We start from the raw sequence: 15959 nt of genomic DNA on the forward strand, positions 1-15959 counted from the left end.
AATTTCGGGACTGAGTCCTTACCCTATCCTATGTCCTTGCTACTGGCTACTCTGTACTACTGCTTGCTAAGCCTACCGCTCTGGGCCTATCCCTACTTCCGTCGTGCTTGCACTGCCGTCCTTCAACCTGGTTTGCGTGGCGCAATCAAGATCTTACCTCGGCGCGTTTTGGTCGGCGGGGGTTAGGGTTGGCGCGTTTTGCTCGGTTTAGGGTCGGCGCGTTTTGCAGAACCGGGTGCGCTGGTCGACCCGTCGGATGATTACGTGTCGCACTGGATTCTGGCACCGTGTCTCACGGCCCATCACCCACGCCGACTTTCCCGTCGAGCTCGGCCCTGCGTCGCGCCCATCAATCCGCGTCGCGTTCCATCAGCCGCGTCGAAGTCCATCACTCGCGTCCCGGCGCCTTCTTCCTCCAGCGCCCGGCGCGCCCACTTCTTCCGCGGGGTACTACACCACATAGGCATCTCGAATTTAAAGGTGTTATTACGCTATCGACGTTGAACTGGCTGTTGTACATCGAGATCGATTGAACAGCAACCTCAACATTTTTGAAATTAGCAGAAGCTGGGAAGCTATAACGGTACTGATTATTGAAAGAATTGGACACCAAGTCCTTGGAGCTGATTGCTACTAGCGAACTCATAATTGATTATATTCGTAGCGGGATTGTTTGATTCGAGTATCGAAATTAAATCTCATCTCACCTTCACCGAATCTATGAATAAACACTGCACCTTTTTGGCTGTTACTTGCTCATAGGCTCTGATGAGTCCATCCTCAGTCGTGCCAGGGATATTGAAATCCTTGAACAGCATCTTCAAATCGCGCTTCGAATTGGCTTTTAGGATCGCTACATATTCTGAACTCAACCTGATCATCTTAGGGCAAGCAAAGTTCAGATGGTTTGCTTACCTATGACTACGCGTAGACACTCTATCTGGGTAAGAATGACTATAGACTGAGCTACATCTCTGGAATCGTTCCTGGTACTACATATAGCGGCATTGCCTTGGTTCCAGGTGATAATAATGATATCAGCGGTCTCGGAGCACTTAGCTGTAGTAGTCTGACGGTTAATGGAGCTTCCGTATCAGGCGCTCCATCATATGTAGTTGGCATTACTCCAGGTCAGGCAGCGATCAACAAAGCACTGGTTCTTGGAGCATCACGCGAAATTGCTACTATTAGTAGTTTGACGGCAACGTCGATAACGGGTACGCTTCAAACAGCAGCTCAGCCTAATATTACTAGCTTAGGCACGCTACCGTCGCTGGCAGTAAGTGGAAACATATCTGGCACGCTAGCAACAGCTGCTCAGCCAAATATTACATCCGTAGGTACATTGAGCGATCTCACAGTGAGTGGGAGTCTGTACGCTACGCTACAGACGGCTATCCAACTAAGATTACATCTGAAGACACACTGATTAGCCTTGTAGTGAGCGGACAAACATATTGTACGCTGAATACAGCTGCTCAGCCTAATATCACATCACTTGGTACGCTTACTGGATTGACTATTGCAGTCAATTTAGCATTTACACGAGCATCAAGAACACTTACGGGTCTTAACTCACTCACTGCGGCATCGATATCGGGCACGCTACAGACCGCGGCTTAGCCGAACATTACCAGCGTAGGAACGCTTGGTTCGCTGACATCTAGTGGAGCAATAACCATTTCTGCTGGCATTGCATCGTCAAACGCAACCTCGGGTTCTCTTGTAATAACCGGAGGTATTGGACTCGGAGGTGATCTGAATGCAAGTGGATCGATATCAGCACTCGGTTTCATCAATGGATTGATTAATAATCCGACTCAAAGCAAAATTACATCGCTAGGAACTCTTACTGGCTTGACGATCGATGGCAATCTATCATTCTCAGGAGCAAGCAGAGCTATTACTGGAATGGACTCTCTATCGATGAGCGGAAAATATGTTATCACTGTCCCAGCAGCTTCAACGCTAAGTTCAACAACCCCCGCAGCGGAATATCCAATGCAATTTCGGAATATATCGAATGTTTCTGGAACAGCATGCAGAAGGAGCGCTGAGTAATTTCACGCCTTCGGCAGCTATTATTGGATCAATCGAAGCGACTGGAGCAAGTAATGTTCATAGCCCAGGCATTTTCTCTATCCGGACGCGTGGAATGCAAATCCAGACTGATGGTGCTATGTATGAACGCAGGCCTAGACGGAACCATCAGATTTGGATCAACTCTATCAGCGAAGGATTGCATCTCTATCTTCTGGAGTAATTACTCGACTGGTAGCAGTCTCAACTATCTGGCTTTCAACGTTTACGGTACCTCTAATGCTCTCGCTATCAAAGCAAGCGATCGCATAGGGATACGAACTGCGACGTCATCTACTGTTTTCGACGTCAATAACCTTCTTACAGAGCTTGCCGCCGCGGATCTTCGTCTCATTGCGCTTCGCGTATCTGTTAAAGATGATCGATGGACCTCCGGCGACGTTAGCCCGTATTTTGTGGTAGATATCTGCCTCCTCCTTGTCGATTGACCAGACCAGCTTGTCAGCGTTGAACTCGAGCAGCTTCTTGCGTCTGAAGGCTTTCAGAGGCATATCCTTACGAGCGACGTTGCAAGCTATACAGCTGATGAGAATGTTGCCATCCTCATGACCGAGCTTGTTGTTGATTCGATCGGCTGATGCCGTCTCAGCTGTATGCTGACAGTAGCAGAGACCGCAAAGATACTTTTGCTTCTCAAGCAGCTCATCTAGGTGTTTCATGGTCATATCAAACTCGCGGTCAGCCTTCTTATCTTGTTCGATGTACCCTAGGTAGCGCTACTCAGGGAAGTCGAGTGCCTTAGCTGGGACTCTAGGTCGCTTATCAAGATTGGTGAAGCATGTCTGATACATAACCTTCTCGCTCAGCCCCGGAAGTGAAACACCATCTGTAAAGATGTCGAGCTTGAAACGCTTGAATAGCTCACGCTGGGCTTGGATAGCCTGAACGAAGGTTTTGACATCAAGATTGTTGTACCAGATCAGCAGGTCCTTGATTGACTTCATCTCATAGTGCTCCCACACGAACTTGACTCGCTCATAGTCGTTGTCACTTATGCTTGTTCCTCGGAGACTGCTGTCGAACGCTGACTTTGCTGGGATAGTAGTCTCGTTGAGCACATCGAATGACTTGATGTACTCATATGGAGATAGTCCCTTGCCGAGACCACAGATGCAACGAATCTTGTCATCTCATTCGCATCCACCTAGGTAAGTAGTGAGATACTTTTCATAGCTTGTTCCAGCTGGGAGATGAAGGGAAAGCCTCGATAACCTCGATCTTCTTGTGGTTCCAGAGCTTGTCATAAGTGTCAAAGATAGCATCGCATACGTTGCATGGATACTTTGAAAGAACGGTATCGATGTTCTTGATGTACATGGCATGTCCCTTGTAGTCGAGAATGTTGATAATATTTTCGTACGCCTTCTCCGACTCGCGTAGCTTGCTGATCTCAAGAGTGTTCTGATCCATTTCAAACACGTTGATTGCTAGCTGGAAGCAGTCTTCGAGCTGGTCGAACTCCTTGATATCAATTGGCTGCATCTCCTTGAAGTACTTGGCTGAGTACTTGACACTCTTGAACGTACAGTACGCTTCGACACGATCCTTAACCGATGCCATCATTCGATCAGGACGTGCGCTCTCCTCCAAGTGGTAAGCAATGCAGAAGAATACACACGTGTTGTTAGTCCTAGGGAAATCGATGATGAACTTGTTCTTCTTGATGCTCTCTGGGATCTCGATGTTATCGCCGAGAATGTGATCACGCTTGTAGATCATGACCTTAGCCATGGTGATCTCCTTGAGCTGATAGCTTGAAGATGGGTAGCTGATGCGCTCAGTGAAATCCTTAGAAAGCATCTCACCCATGATCTTCTTCTCAATATCGGCCTTGGAGTTGATTGGGATAGGATTGTTGAGCACTGAAGTGTTCGTCGAAGGCTGATAGTTCCTCTCGAGTCCTGTGATGCGATCAATTAGCTTGTAGCCAAGCTGGACATCAGCTTTGAAAGCCTTGTCCTGCTTAGAGAGGAGCGAACGAATATTGGACATGATATCCTTGTGAGAGTAGTTCTCGTACAGGTGCTCGTCGTACACCTTCATCTTGCGAAAGTTGTAGCTCGACGGTGGCTTGTAGTTGGGAGTGAAGTGTCGCTGGATACGGGACTTAGGGATTTTGCAAGAGATCGCGGTTCTTACCCTTCTTGAAGGAAGATATATAAACTATACGACCGTTCTGATTCTTGACCTTGACACGGAACGATGACTCCCATCGCTTGACCGGGATGTTGAGGCGCTTGAGAGCATCGAGTTCGTAGAACAGCATAGCGGCTATATGTGAGAAAAGATAAAATATTCAATTCTCTTCTTGGTATATTATTTGGGCTTCGCTTAAAATGGATTCATCTTTGTAAGTCGTGAACAAAAAAAAATGGAGCTTAGTCGAGCGCGATCTTGCCCGCACGCCTAGCATAGTACAGTCTCTGACGAGCAAGAATCTTCTCACGATTCTTCTCATCGTATTCCTTCTGACGAGTGAGTATCTTTTCACGATTCATGTTGTAGTACCGCTTCTTTGCGGCTGCGATCGTTGCCTTGTTAGCTTGGTATTTTTTTAGGAGAGTATGCCATTGTTATCCTTATTATATAACTTTGTCTTAAGATCAATTAGGAAAAGTTATTTAAAAAATATTGGATTACTTGCGAATCTCGAAATATCCACAACTATGGCATCGATACTCGTGAACTTTTTTATAGCAGCATGAATTCTCTGACCGACACCACATTCGATCACATGGGGTCAAATATTCAAGCTGTTCATTGCTCTTGATAAGCTCACCATCACACTTGTAACGACCGAATTCCCCTGTCTGCGTAGGATCGGATACTCCTTCCGCTTCTGAAACCACGGAAGTTGCATCAATCGAACGCAATATGCTTGATCCTTGAGCATCTCCTCGATCGAAGAGTACTTCGACTTGAACGATAGCTGAACCATGGTGTCGAATATGCTGTAATTATTCTTAGTATATCCATGTGTCAGGATTGAAATCTTTTCCTTCCAAATATTTGCTCTTTCTCATAAGAGCTTTCTAGAAGATATGCGCTGACGATATATTGTTCGAAATTTTAAACTTTGTCTTAAAATTCAACCCTAACTATAATGGGCCTACTTTGGCCCACTACTTTAGCTTACACGTGTGCGCGTGTATGTGAGGAAGCGTAGCTAAGTTTAAATTAGAGTTAATTATACTCGGGCCTCCGAGTATAGATTAATCTAAATAAACGATCCAAATAATGTTTTTGGGTTAAAATGAGAACTGCTATTTTTGTTTTATGTTTCTGACTTCCTCTAAATGTAATATTCTAAGATAGGAATCTGCCAATGGCTGGTTGGCAGAATTCCAATGCTATGCATGTCGCTCATTGGCTAAGAGATGCTGCTCTCAGCCAATAAGAATCATAAGTCTCTATGGACCACCCGCCGTGGTGGTCGTAAATGTATGTAGCCTTTGGTGTGTCTACACCAAGGTCGAGAAAGTATTTCGAACCTCTAACAGACGTCGTGTCTGTTAGAGTTACAAGTGACTGTAGCCACTTGTGTGTGTAACCCTGTTACACCATCCCCCCCTCAAGGTTAGACGCGCCGAGTCACGGCACGTCAATCAGGAAATTGACCATTCGTCAATTCTTCACGTTGGGAGAAAGAAAACTCGAGCTCATTTCGCAATGAGCTCGCCTCAGAAAAAGACCGACGCTGCAGCAGAGGGGAAGTCCTCCGCCGGGATAGATACTCTCTCTATCCCCGAGTACCGCGAGCGTCTCAAAGCAAAGCGTGACGCTCTTGCTACCAAGGCTGCGGCGGGGACAACTCAACCAGAGATTGTCCTTGAAGGTTCTTCTGTAGTCAACGACGCCGTTGACTTCGAGGACGACGACGTGGAGATGGAAGAGGGCGATGCTTCTTCTAGCAAGCGCAAGGAGTCTATCGACAGCGATAGTCTCGACCCGCATGCCGGGTCGAGACGCCCTCGTGAAGGAGACGACTCGGACGCTTCGAGCTCGAAGCGTTCGCGCGGCGAGAGCGACACTCCGCTCTCTGCTGCTGGGGCTTTAAGCTCCCCGCGTGAGGTGGCGCCTTCAAGCTCTCCGCGCGCTGCCTGAGCAGCGCGCGATCCGTGGATGCCGTCTGCGTCAGAGATCGCAGACCGTGTGGGCAACACGGTGCCACCGAATGAAATCCCGCTGTACGTATGCAGCGCTATCCACGACGATGCTGTTGCGGAGGAGCAGCACTTTGATCCGTTAACGAATCAAAGGCGCGACTATTACATGGGGCTCTTCCACGAGCTCCGGTACTTCTCCAGCAAGAAGACCTCTTCTCGCAGCAAAGTGCCTGAGTGGCAGGCACTTTGTCAGAGTTGGAATGCTTTTGTTGAGAACTTCAACAAGAAACCAGCAGCTTACCGCGAGCGGGTTAAGCATGCCCGTGAGCGCTTCGAGACATTCTCGACGCGCGGGCGGCTGGAGCAGCTCCACAGATCCTCTGTGGACGCTGGTATTCCATGCGCTGTGCCCGAAGGCCAACAGTCTTCCGGGTGCGGCACGCTTGAGCGACCGCGACCTAAACGGGTACACGACGATTCGTGTACCTGCGAGTCTCAAGGATCTCCGTGCCAAGTTCTTGGCACGCGAGGAACGCGACGATCGTGGGACTTCGGGCGCTGCGGGTGACTACAGCGCTCGCACTACCTTCGCGCCGGCAGTGCGTGGTGAGCTTCGTACGCCCTCACCATTTCCGGAACGTCCTGCAGCAGGACGTCCCGCGGCTCCCATGTATCTTGGTGGGGCGGAAACCCTCTCCAACGAATACGATAACGAACCGGCTGCCGGTTCGTTTTCGGGATACTATGGTTCACAATACGCTCAACAATCCAGCGTGTTGAGCCGCGGGCATCGCGGATCGGAGGCGGTGGTGGTGGGAACACGCCCCGGGTATGGTCAACCTGGGGTTGACCTTGGTCCGACGCTCGAGGAGCGGGTCGCTGCTATGGAACAGCATCAGAGCCGGGAGTTCGCCGCTCTGAAGCAGGAGGTGGCGATTCTGAGGGCTCAAGTCGCTCAGGACTCGCAGACCGCATCGGACATCTCTGCCGACGTGGGAGGTCGCGTCGCACGCTTGGCCCAGCGCGTTCACGCGCTGGAGCAGAGGTTCGCTCCCGCTGGGGCTTCCGCTTCGGGCCAGCCGAGCTAGGTGGCTCGTGCTGCCGGTATGGCTTCAGCCGCCCGACGTAAAAGGTCGGATGGAGGCGCATGCTAGATGGAATATCTAGTGTGTAGGCGTTGCCATGCCGTGCCAACACCGTGAACGGCCCGATGAAGCGCGGAGCGAGCTTGCTCGCCCCGAAGTCGGAAACTGCATATTTAGGCAGGTTTTGAGCTGCTAACAAAACCAATGAACCCTTCTTGAATTCATTAGTGTTGCCCCTACCAACATTGTCTGCGTTCAGCTTCTGTCGGTCGACAGAAGCTGCGATAGCGTCTTGGACAAACCGAATGACGGCTTGTCTGCGCTGCACGAAGTTGATTGCGTCCGAGCTGAACTCGTTCAGCTCGTTTCTAGCAGTAGGCCCGGCCTCTGCGTTCGTCTTCGCGGTGTCTGTGCCCTACACAGGCCCGTTCTTCTTCTTCTTGCTCTTGTCGGCGTCTGTGCCCTGCACAGACGCGTGCTTCTTCTTCTTGTTGCGCGTAGTCGCGGCTGACACTGTGCAAGTGTCAGCGGCATTCTGCGGCTGCTGTGTTGCAGTCGTAGATCCTCCCCCACTTAAGGAAGGAGCCACCATCCCGAGTAGACTCGGGAGGCGTGGGTGCCTGATGGCATTCACGTAGAACGGGGTATGCCCGGTCGAGGCATGCACCGAGTTGTTGATGGCGAACTCCGCCATCGGTAGGCACTCGCTCCAGTGTTGGAACGAGTGAGCGTAGCTCTTAAGCACGTCTACGAGCACGCGGTTCACGCGCTCGGTCTGCCCGTCCGTCTGCGGATGGTCCGCAGTCGACATCGAAAGTTGACTCCCAAGAAGTGTAAACACTTCTTGCCAAAGGTGCAGTGAAGCGCGGGTCCCGATCCGACACAATGTCGATCGGCATGCCATGGTGTTTGAACACCATGTCAACGAACAGACGCGCCGTCTGCTTCGCAGTCACTTCAGCGGGTACTGCAGCAAGATGTACCATCTTGCTGAAGCTGTCAACAAAGACCACAACGCCCGTGTTCCCCTGGTTGTCCGGGGGAAGACCGAACACGAAGTCCAAAGACATGGACTGCCAACACTCCCGTGGAGTTGGTAGTGACTGCAAGGGAGCCTGCGCGAAAGGCGCAGGCTTCACATGTTGACAAACCTCGCAAGCACGGACGTACTTGCGCACCCATTTATACTGGTGGGCCCAGTAGAAGTCTCGCGTGAGAAGAAGGTATGTCTTCTCACGGCCCGGATGTCCCGCAGTCGGTGCATCGTGATACTCGTACAGGATCCTGAGTCGCAGGTCATGGTCATTGGGCACGACAACGCGGTCCGCGTTGTCGTCGACGGCACTATAGAGAAATAACCCGTCGTGCACCCGATAACGGTGTGCACGAGCACGAAGATGCTTCGGCAACTTCTGACGAGCTTTGTCAGAAGGCGCTGAGCCGTAGGCCAGCAAGAGCTTCGCGTCCGCGTCGTGCGCGTACGCGACCTTCACGTCGTCCAACAGTGACGACGTTGGGGTGCTCGATCGCATGGCGTCAATGGCATTGACGTCGGCATCAGTCGTGGCGTAGTCAGGTCGACGCGAGAGCGCGTCGGCCACCACATTGAGTCTTCCGGGTTTGTACTCAACCCGGAAGTTATACTCTGCGAAGAATGAGAGCCATCTCGCCATCCGTTGCGAGATGTGCGGCGACTTCACAGCCGTCCGCAACGACGCGTGGTCCGTATAGACCACGAACGGTTTGCTTCCGAGTAGATACTCGGAACTTCGCGAGTGCGTACTTCATGGCAAGGAGCTCCTTGTCATGTACCGGGTAGTTGGGCTCAGCTGGCTTCAGCTGACGCGATTGGTACTAGACGACACGATCACGACCCTCGTGATCGTGCTGCATCAACGCACATCCGATTGCGAAGTCGGATGCGTCGCACACAACGTGGAATGGGCGATCTTGGTCGGCCACCGCCAAGATCGGCGCCTCTGTGGTGGAGTCCCTCAGATAAAAACTAATAAACTCCCACACGTGTCCTGCCACGCAACTACGGGGGGGGTTACCCCTGCAAGCCAAATACCCAAAGACAGCGAGAACTAGTCCCGAGATCTCTAGGCCTCACCTTGTGTACCCTTGTAGCAAGACTCGGATCTTTATCTAGCGTAATTCCTAGAAGACGTGTAATATGAAGGGGTGGATATGGGGTTCCTTACACTCGCAGGCAGAGACTTAGGTTAACTCTGTCGCGGATGCACTTGTACAGCGAGGTAACTCTTCCCACTGTACGACAACTTGTTGTACAATATGTACGAGATCTACTGGAGATCTCCTGCCGCAGCTGAGATCTCCTGCCGCAGCTAGTCTGCGGGTCCAAACCAAAGTGCGAGACGCACACCAATACCTTACTAAACCGTTTAGAGTGTCCTACTGTCGAACACTGAGAGCTGATCTCCTGAGTCCAGACAATGCAACACACTACGCTACTAGAAGGTTACCGGGGAGGCCAAATCAATCCAGAACCCCGAGTACATTTTGCAAGTAGGTAGGAAACAGTCACAGTACACACGTAGGCGCTAACCGCACAACACAAAGACTAATATGAAGAAGTACCTTGTCTCGTCGTTGGAAATTCTGAACTGAACTGCCTATCTACCGGCGGCTCATCTGCCGGCCAACCAACCAACCGGTATGCTGCACGCCTTTACCTCATGACGTCATCTGCTGTCTCCGTGCGGTGTCATCGTCCTTGTTACGGGCCTCCCCGTTCTGGATCTCCGTAAATACGCCATCGGGTTTCGTAATCAGTCGCCGGCCTTCTATACGGGACGCCGAGCTAGGGTGTCCCATAATTCAAGTGGCTCACTCTCGGGTCACCTTCGGGTAACCTCCGGGTCCATCGCCTCACAATCCTTCAACCCGCATTACGACATCCGCCCTCTCTTCGCGTGAGGCCATCGAGCAGGTGGCTGCCACGCGTAGAGCTCCTGCACCATGTCTGCTTCTCCACCCGCGTCGTCGCCTTCGTCGTCGGCCGCCGGCGTCCCTCTGCTGAGTGCTGCCCCGTCGTCGACCTACAGCCACGGAGATTGCACCGCCTGTCACTCCCTTGGTCGATCTATACTCCATACTCCGGTTCGCAGCCATCTCTATCGGAACGCGCGCGCATTATCTAGGCTGCTCAAGTCACCGCGGCCCTCGATCACGAGGTGCTGGATCTCCGGGGCCGTCTTGACGTCGCCCAGGATCTTTTTGAAGCATCTGGTTGCCACACTGCAAGTCTTCATCGAACCATCCATGATCGCGATCTGGAGGTTCAACGCGTGCGCAACGAAGTCGATGGTCGTCTCCGGGATCTCCAGCAGGCCCTGAACACCGAAGTAGAACACCGTCAGCAAGCCGAAGCTGCTGAACAACAAGCACGCGCAGATCTCGCACGGGTCGCCGCTCGCTCAGCTGATGCCGATGAAGTCACTCCGTCCGCTGCAGCATCGCCCTCTAACGTCGTCCCCAGTCAGTTGGAGATCGCCCTCGGAGATCCGGATGATCTACGAGCCGAGCTGGCAGATATCAAGGCTACCTGGACCCCTCCTCCCACTGCATCGGTGACCCCAGGTGGCCGACTGTTGGCTGCCAGCGAAGCTGCCACCGATGATGATCGGACTAGTGACGGACGCGCGGGACGTGCCTTGCAACGATCCAATGCCGAACGAGACAGATCTCGCAATCAATTGCGCCAAGCGGAGGCGACAATCGACAGGTTGCAGACCGAGTTGGCGCAATCGCGCACGCTGGTCAACAAAGCAGCGCCACGGATGGACACCCTTCGCTTGGATGCGTCCAAAGCTCGTGAGGACGCAGAAGAAGCACGACGAGAAGCGGTGGCGGCGTCAAAAAGGCGCAAGACGGTGGTAAGTCGTCCCAAGTGCTGAGGTTGTTGATGTTGCATCACTAACGCCATGATCTCCACAGCGACAGCGTTATCGGATCTCGCACAGCGGCATACGGTGGCTGGGAAGCGACTGGAGGAGTTGGAGAGGAAGATCACTCGGCTGACTCAGCATAACACCGTTCTACGGCGTGAGAACGTCGACTTCAAGAACAGTTTGGTGCATCGTCAGGCTGATCTCGCAACAGCTCAGGATCGCGCAGTGGCTGCAGGTCATGATCGCGCGTGCTAATGTGGCGGGTTGACTCTTGTGCTGACCTGTGCGTTTATTGCTTTGTAGAACGAGAGCGAGCGGAGGCCTCCCTCGCTCGCGACGACTTGCAGGCGGAGCTGGATGCGAGTCGACAGTCGCTGCTGAAGGAGCAGGCTTCTTCTGCTGATCTCCGCAGCAAACTAGCGGAGCGTGAGGAACACCTTGGAGCGTTGCGCAACTTGATCAATCTAGTACCTGCGCCGACTCCGCAACCTGAGGTGGAACGATGCGTGGCGTCGGCTTCTTCCAGTTCGTCTCTTGCCACACTGGCGTCAACGGCCACGAGCCTTGTCTCCTCTGATCCTCCAGCGCGAACATCTTCGCAGCAGCTCCCGTCTGGCTCGGCAAAGCGAAGTGGAGATCTCTCTTCTGATCCAACGTCACAGTCGAAGCGTGCAAAGCGCGCCGTTGCGACTACCGAGGGAGCGCCAGCTGAGTTGTCTTCCTCTACGGCGATGGGTACGTAGCTCTTCCTCATTGTCAGACAAGCGACTTTCATAGATCTCCGTCTGACAGCCCGTGGATCTCTGTATCAGCCCGAAGCCCATTCACGCACGCAATTCCACCTGAGTCCAGCGAAGCTGCGCGCCCTGCCGATGTCACGCCGTGGCTGTGGGAGGTTGTTGCAGGTCACCGCCTTGACCAGCTTACAGCCAAAGACCTCGCTTCGAAGTTCTTACCACGCGACTGGCTGCTACCCGCCGGGGTGTGCAACTTTAAGAAGGGGGAGCTGGCCGTTCCTGCTGACTATCGGCCCTGGCCACAAGCCTCGGTCGAAGCTTTATACAAAGCGAGTCCCTGGAAGATCTTCCTGGATAACATGCCCGACCCAGTCTCGTTCGACATTGGTGATCCCCGCTTCCAACCTCTTCCGGCCATCATCCGCGATGTGCTGACTCGGAACGATAATCGTGGCGCGCTTGTGTTCTGGGAGATCACCCACTCCATCGAGATTTCCATTTCCAAGGCCAGCGCTGAGTCTTGGGAGGTGAAGTTCACTTCGGATCGTAAGAATCGGAGATCCCACTTTGTGAAGATGCTGCTGCCTGTGTTCGAAGAGGTGGCCCACCTGTGCAAGGTTTATGTGTGCGACTTGGACATTCTTCTGGAGCCATTCTTCCTGCCGCTGATCGCAACGTGCCCGTGGTTCCCTAAGGGAGCTTCTGGTGCCTCTGGAGATCTGTTACACGTCTTACGAACGACTGACGAGGCGGAGCCGTGGCGCCTGTTCTACTGGAACGCTCGTGCCAAACACCCATCGATGAACGAACCCATCCACACGCGCCTTCGAGGCAAGTTCAAGGCGACCTCGTCAACCGCCTAGCCTGAGTCAGCTGAACAGACCTAGGAGGACCCCCGGAAATCTCCAGCGTCCGACATTTCTTCCTTCACCAATTTACGCAGCTAGTGGGTAGTCTCCTCGAGCATGCATCTTCTTTATCGACATCGTAATACACCGGCTTCGACTCCATTTCATATCACTCCCGCCCCACAGCTTAATTGTACACAGTCAATGTCATAACTGAGAGATCTCCCCAACTGGAGATGTGAAGGCATGTCGTAGGTCGCCGTACATTCTGGGAAGTGATTTGTGGTGATCAAGGCCATAGCACAAACTCCAGGCGTAGGACTGCACTTAGTCCGACGGCCACCGACCACGCCTTCGCGCCCTCGGTGTCTCCTGCACTGCGGCTCCGGGCTGGATCTCCAAGTCGGCGATGACAGCGATCCGGCCAAAATCGACAAAACGCGCAGGTAGTCTCTGACACGAACGGTGCCGGTTTTCACCATCGCACAGGCCCAGAGCGTCGTGGCAAGCGCGTTTCAGTAGTCGTCGGACGCGCGTTCGCACCCCAGGTGCCTCCAGCACTGCGACACCGGGCTGGATCTCCAAGTCGCCCCCGAGTACTCGTTCGTCGTAATTCTAATGTCCGACCAGATCATCACAACTAACCTCGTTTCTCCATTCCATCGCGTGATCTTCTCTCCATTTCTTCTTCCACTCAATCAAATGTAAATGTGCAACAAATACCATCCGCCATTACGGATAGCTTCCACCACGCTACCCCCCAACACCGCCTCACTCTTCGGCGATGTCGGCCTCTCCACGCGATTGCATCATATGGAACCTCTGCCGGCTCCGTCGCTTCTGCTGGAAGTCGAACAGCAGACCACCACAGTTCAGGTGTTCTTCCTTGACCCAATTCGTCTCTGCGTGGCCCTTCCAACGCACCAAATATTCCTTGAGTCTCTCCGTCTTGACATCCAAGATCTCTTCAACTTCATACTCGTTGTCACCGCGAGTTTGTGCCTCCCAGCTATCCTCGGGGAGAAGTTCTTCGTCAAAGTCAAATCGTTCGCTTTCATCAACAGTGAGATCTTCGGCGGGTCACGCGGGGAACTGTCGGACCAGCTTCAGCTTCGAGATGTGTACGATAGGGAACAGTCGGTAGTCAGTCCCGCTGATTTCCAGCTTGGCAGCGTAGTCGCTCACCATGGTGGCGACTCTGAAAGGCCCATGCCACATGTGAGCGAGCTTCCGAGCGTATCCGACCTTGACTCGGTCGAGGTACAGCCACACCTGCGATCCCTCCTTAATGGGTGACTCCGGTACGTTCTCATTGTGGGCTTCCGCGCGACTCTCACGAGCTTCGGCGAGGAGACGACGAGTCTCTGTCTGAGCACGTTGGTATTGGCGTTGGATCTTGAACCTCCATTTCTGTGGGTCGAGATCTCGGCTTCCGGTCCCTCCAATAGCCAACGATGCCTCAATAGTCGTTTTAGGGTCCCACCCGTGCAGAAAAAAGAATGGCGTGTCCTTGCGTACTCGGTCGTGCGATGTGTTCAACGCAAACACCAACCGCTCCGCATATTCATCCCAGTCCTGTTGGTTCTCGTCTTCGACGTACATCCGCAGAGATCTGGAAATAGTCTGGACCATCCGCTCCGCTGTATCGTTTGCTTGAGGTCTATACGCGAGCGTAGATCGCTGACGCTGGCCCAGCAGCGCATTAAACGACTGGAAAAAGTCGGACATGAAGCTCGGATCCTGGTCGTGCCTGATTACTTCGCTGGCTCCGTACCGCCGAAACACGCATTCCTCGTATGCCTCAGCCACTGTTGGTGCGGTCCTGTCCGCGTTTGCCTTTGCCACAACGAAGCCGGTGAAGAGATCCACGAAGACTAGGAGCTCTGTGTTGCCCTTGAACGACTTCGGGAGGGTGGGGATATGATCCATAGCCACGACCTGGATAGGGTAATTAGCGGCGATATTGCCCGGCGATCGCCCCCACAAGGTGGGTTTTCCTTTTCCCGTCTCGCAGTCGACGCACTCCCCGACATACTTCTGCAGACTTCGGAACATACCTCGCCAGTAGAAATGCCTCCGAAGCTTTTGGAATGTTCGGCTGGCTCCCTGATGACCTCCCTCCACACTTGTCTGGAAATGATGCCGGAGATCTTCGTGGAGTGTACTCGACATTACCAGTTTCACCATAGATCCACGGCCCTCGACATCACCACCGCGCCCCTCGACTGGACAGTACATCAAGAGGCCATGCTCGTCGACCTCATAACTGCCAGCCAGTTTACTGCACGTCTTGGCTTGACGGCTCGAGATCTGAGAGAGATCACCGTGCAGAAAACACTTCAGTGACCTCATCGTCTTGAGCACGGCAAATACGTTCCAAGCGCAGCTGCTTGACGACGTCTTCCTGCAACACGGCTGGTGCGACAGTACGAGATCGGCTTCGCGTGACAGCGCCTACCTTCGGATGGGCGTCACGTTCTTCGCGCGTCTTGAGGAGCTCGTCCAGTCGATTCAAGGTCTCGAGGTCCGTGTAATCGGTGTGACTCTCGACAACTACCCCGGACCACGCTGCAGCGCCTGTCCCGCCAGCATATCCGCGGGTTGGTTCCAATCGCGTTTTACGTGGATGAGTTCGCAATGCGGCCAAGACCGCAAAATCACTCTGGCCTTCTCACGCAAGAGCTGAAGTCCCGATGACTTGCACTCCATCTCTCCAGGCAGTTGGTAGATGACTAAATTGGAGTCGCCACACACAATGAGACGGTCGATCTGGAGATCGGCAATCAAACGAAGTTCGAGAAGGAGGCCATGGTACTCGGCCTCGTTCACAGTGAGGTCCGGTAAATAGCCAGATTCAGCCTTGACAACCTTCCATCCAGGAGCATCCCATACCACAGCGCTGAAAGCTCCACCAACTCGTTTCGGCTTGGCCGATCCGTCAAAGCTGACGACGCAAACGTTTTCTCCGGGCGTAAAAGTCGGCATCGGGATAGCCAATGCTCTCGTCGACTTCTTCTGCGGAGAGATTTCCTCCAACGCTGCATCCATCTCTGCGCGCGGAGTGATACTAGCGGCAACCAAACCTAGTAGCTCATCTTCGCCTTTCGTTAAACGTTCGATCTCTAGCAAATGGGGGGAGAGCAGCGCCGCCCACTGAGCTAGCCGTCCA

General features: G+C 53.1%; 7 protein-coding genes across 7 annotated transcripts; 2 read left to right on the top strand and 5 right to left on the bottom strand.

Annotated features, from left to right (window-relative positions):
- Nucleotides 1–487: 487 nt before the first annotated feature.
- Nucleotides 488–646, bottom strand: PHYSODRAFT_464559 (hypothetical protein; the record flags this gene model as incomplete). The annotated part of the gene is made up of 1 exon (XM_009527563.1): nucleotides 488–646. A coding segment is annotated over one exon (159 nt), but the record flags the coding sequence as incomplete, so codon positions are not given.
- Nucleotides 647–698: 52 nt separating this feature from the next.
- PHYSODRAFT_499457 (hypothetical protein) lies at nucleotides 699–908 on the bottom strand (the record flags this gene model as incomplete). Its single annotated transcript, XM_009527564.1, has 1 exon — nucleotides 699–908. A coding segment is annotated over one exon (210 nt), but the record flags the coding sequence as incomplete, so codon positions are not given.
- Nucleotides 909–2369: 1461 nt separating this feature from the next.
- On the bottom strand, nucleotides 2370–2591 carry PHYSODRAFT_499576 (hypothetical protein; the record flags this gene model as incomplete). Its single annotated transcript, XM_009527565.1, has 1 exon — nucleotides 2370–2591. One exon carries the CDS (start codon nucleotides 2589–2591, stop codon nucleotides 2370–2372), a length of 222 nt encoding a protein of 73 aa, XP_009525860.1.
- A 676-nt stretch (nucleotides 2592–3267) lies between these two features.
- Nucleotides 3268–3900, bottom strand: PHYSODRAFT_499791 (hypothetical protein; the record flags this gene model as incomplete). Its single annotated transcript, XM_009527566.1, has 1 exon — nucleotides 3268–3900. One exon carries the CDS (start codon nucleotides 3898–3900, stop codon nucleotides 3268–3270), a length of 633 nt encoding a protein of 210 aa, XP_009525861.1.
- Nucleotides 3901–4478: 578 nt separating this feature from the next.
- Nucleotides 4479–4655, bottom strand: PHYSODRAFT_503035 (hypothetical protein; the record flags this gene model as incomplete). Its single annotated transcript, XM_009527567.1, has 1 exon — nucleotides 4479–4655. A coding segment is annotated over one exon (177 nt), but the record flags the coding sequence as incomplete, so codon positions are not given.
- Nucleotides 4656–5769: 1114 nt separating this feature from the next.
- PHYSODRAFT_330871 (hypothetical protein) lies at nucleotides 5770–7294 on the top strand (the record flags this gene model as incomplete). The annotated part of the gene is made up of 3 exons (XM_009527568.1): nucleotides 5770–6166; nucleotides 6239–6588; nucleotides 6623–7294. 3 exons carry the CDS (start codon nucleotides 5770–5772, stop codon nucleotides 7292–7294), a joined length of 1419 nt encoding a protein of 472 aa, XP_009525863.1.
- A 2979-nt stretch (nucleotides 7295–10273) lies between these two features.
- Nucleotides 10274–12805, top strand: PHYSODRAFT_330873 (hypothetical protein; the record flags this gene model as incomplete). The annotated part of the gene is made up of 5 exons (XM_009527569.1): nucleotides 10274–10391; nucleotides 10466–11190; nucleotides 11278–11440; nucleotides 11509–11940; nucleotides 12018–12805. The coding sequence occupies 5 exons, from the start codon at nucleotides 10274–10276 to the stop codon at nucleotides 12803–12805; spliced, it is 2226 nt and encodes a 741-aa protein (XP_009525864.1).
- Between the last annotated feature and the right edge of the window lie 3154 nt (nucleotides 12806–15959).

This window comes from Phytophthora sojae (genome assembly GCF_000149755.1).
Source record: "Phytophthora sojae unplaced genomic scaffold PHYSOscaffold_4, whole genome shotgun sequence".
Classification (NCBI taxonomy): Eukaryota; Oomycota; class Peronosporomycetes; order Peronosporales; family Peronosporaceae; genus Phytophthora; species Phytophthora sojae.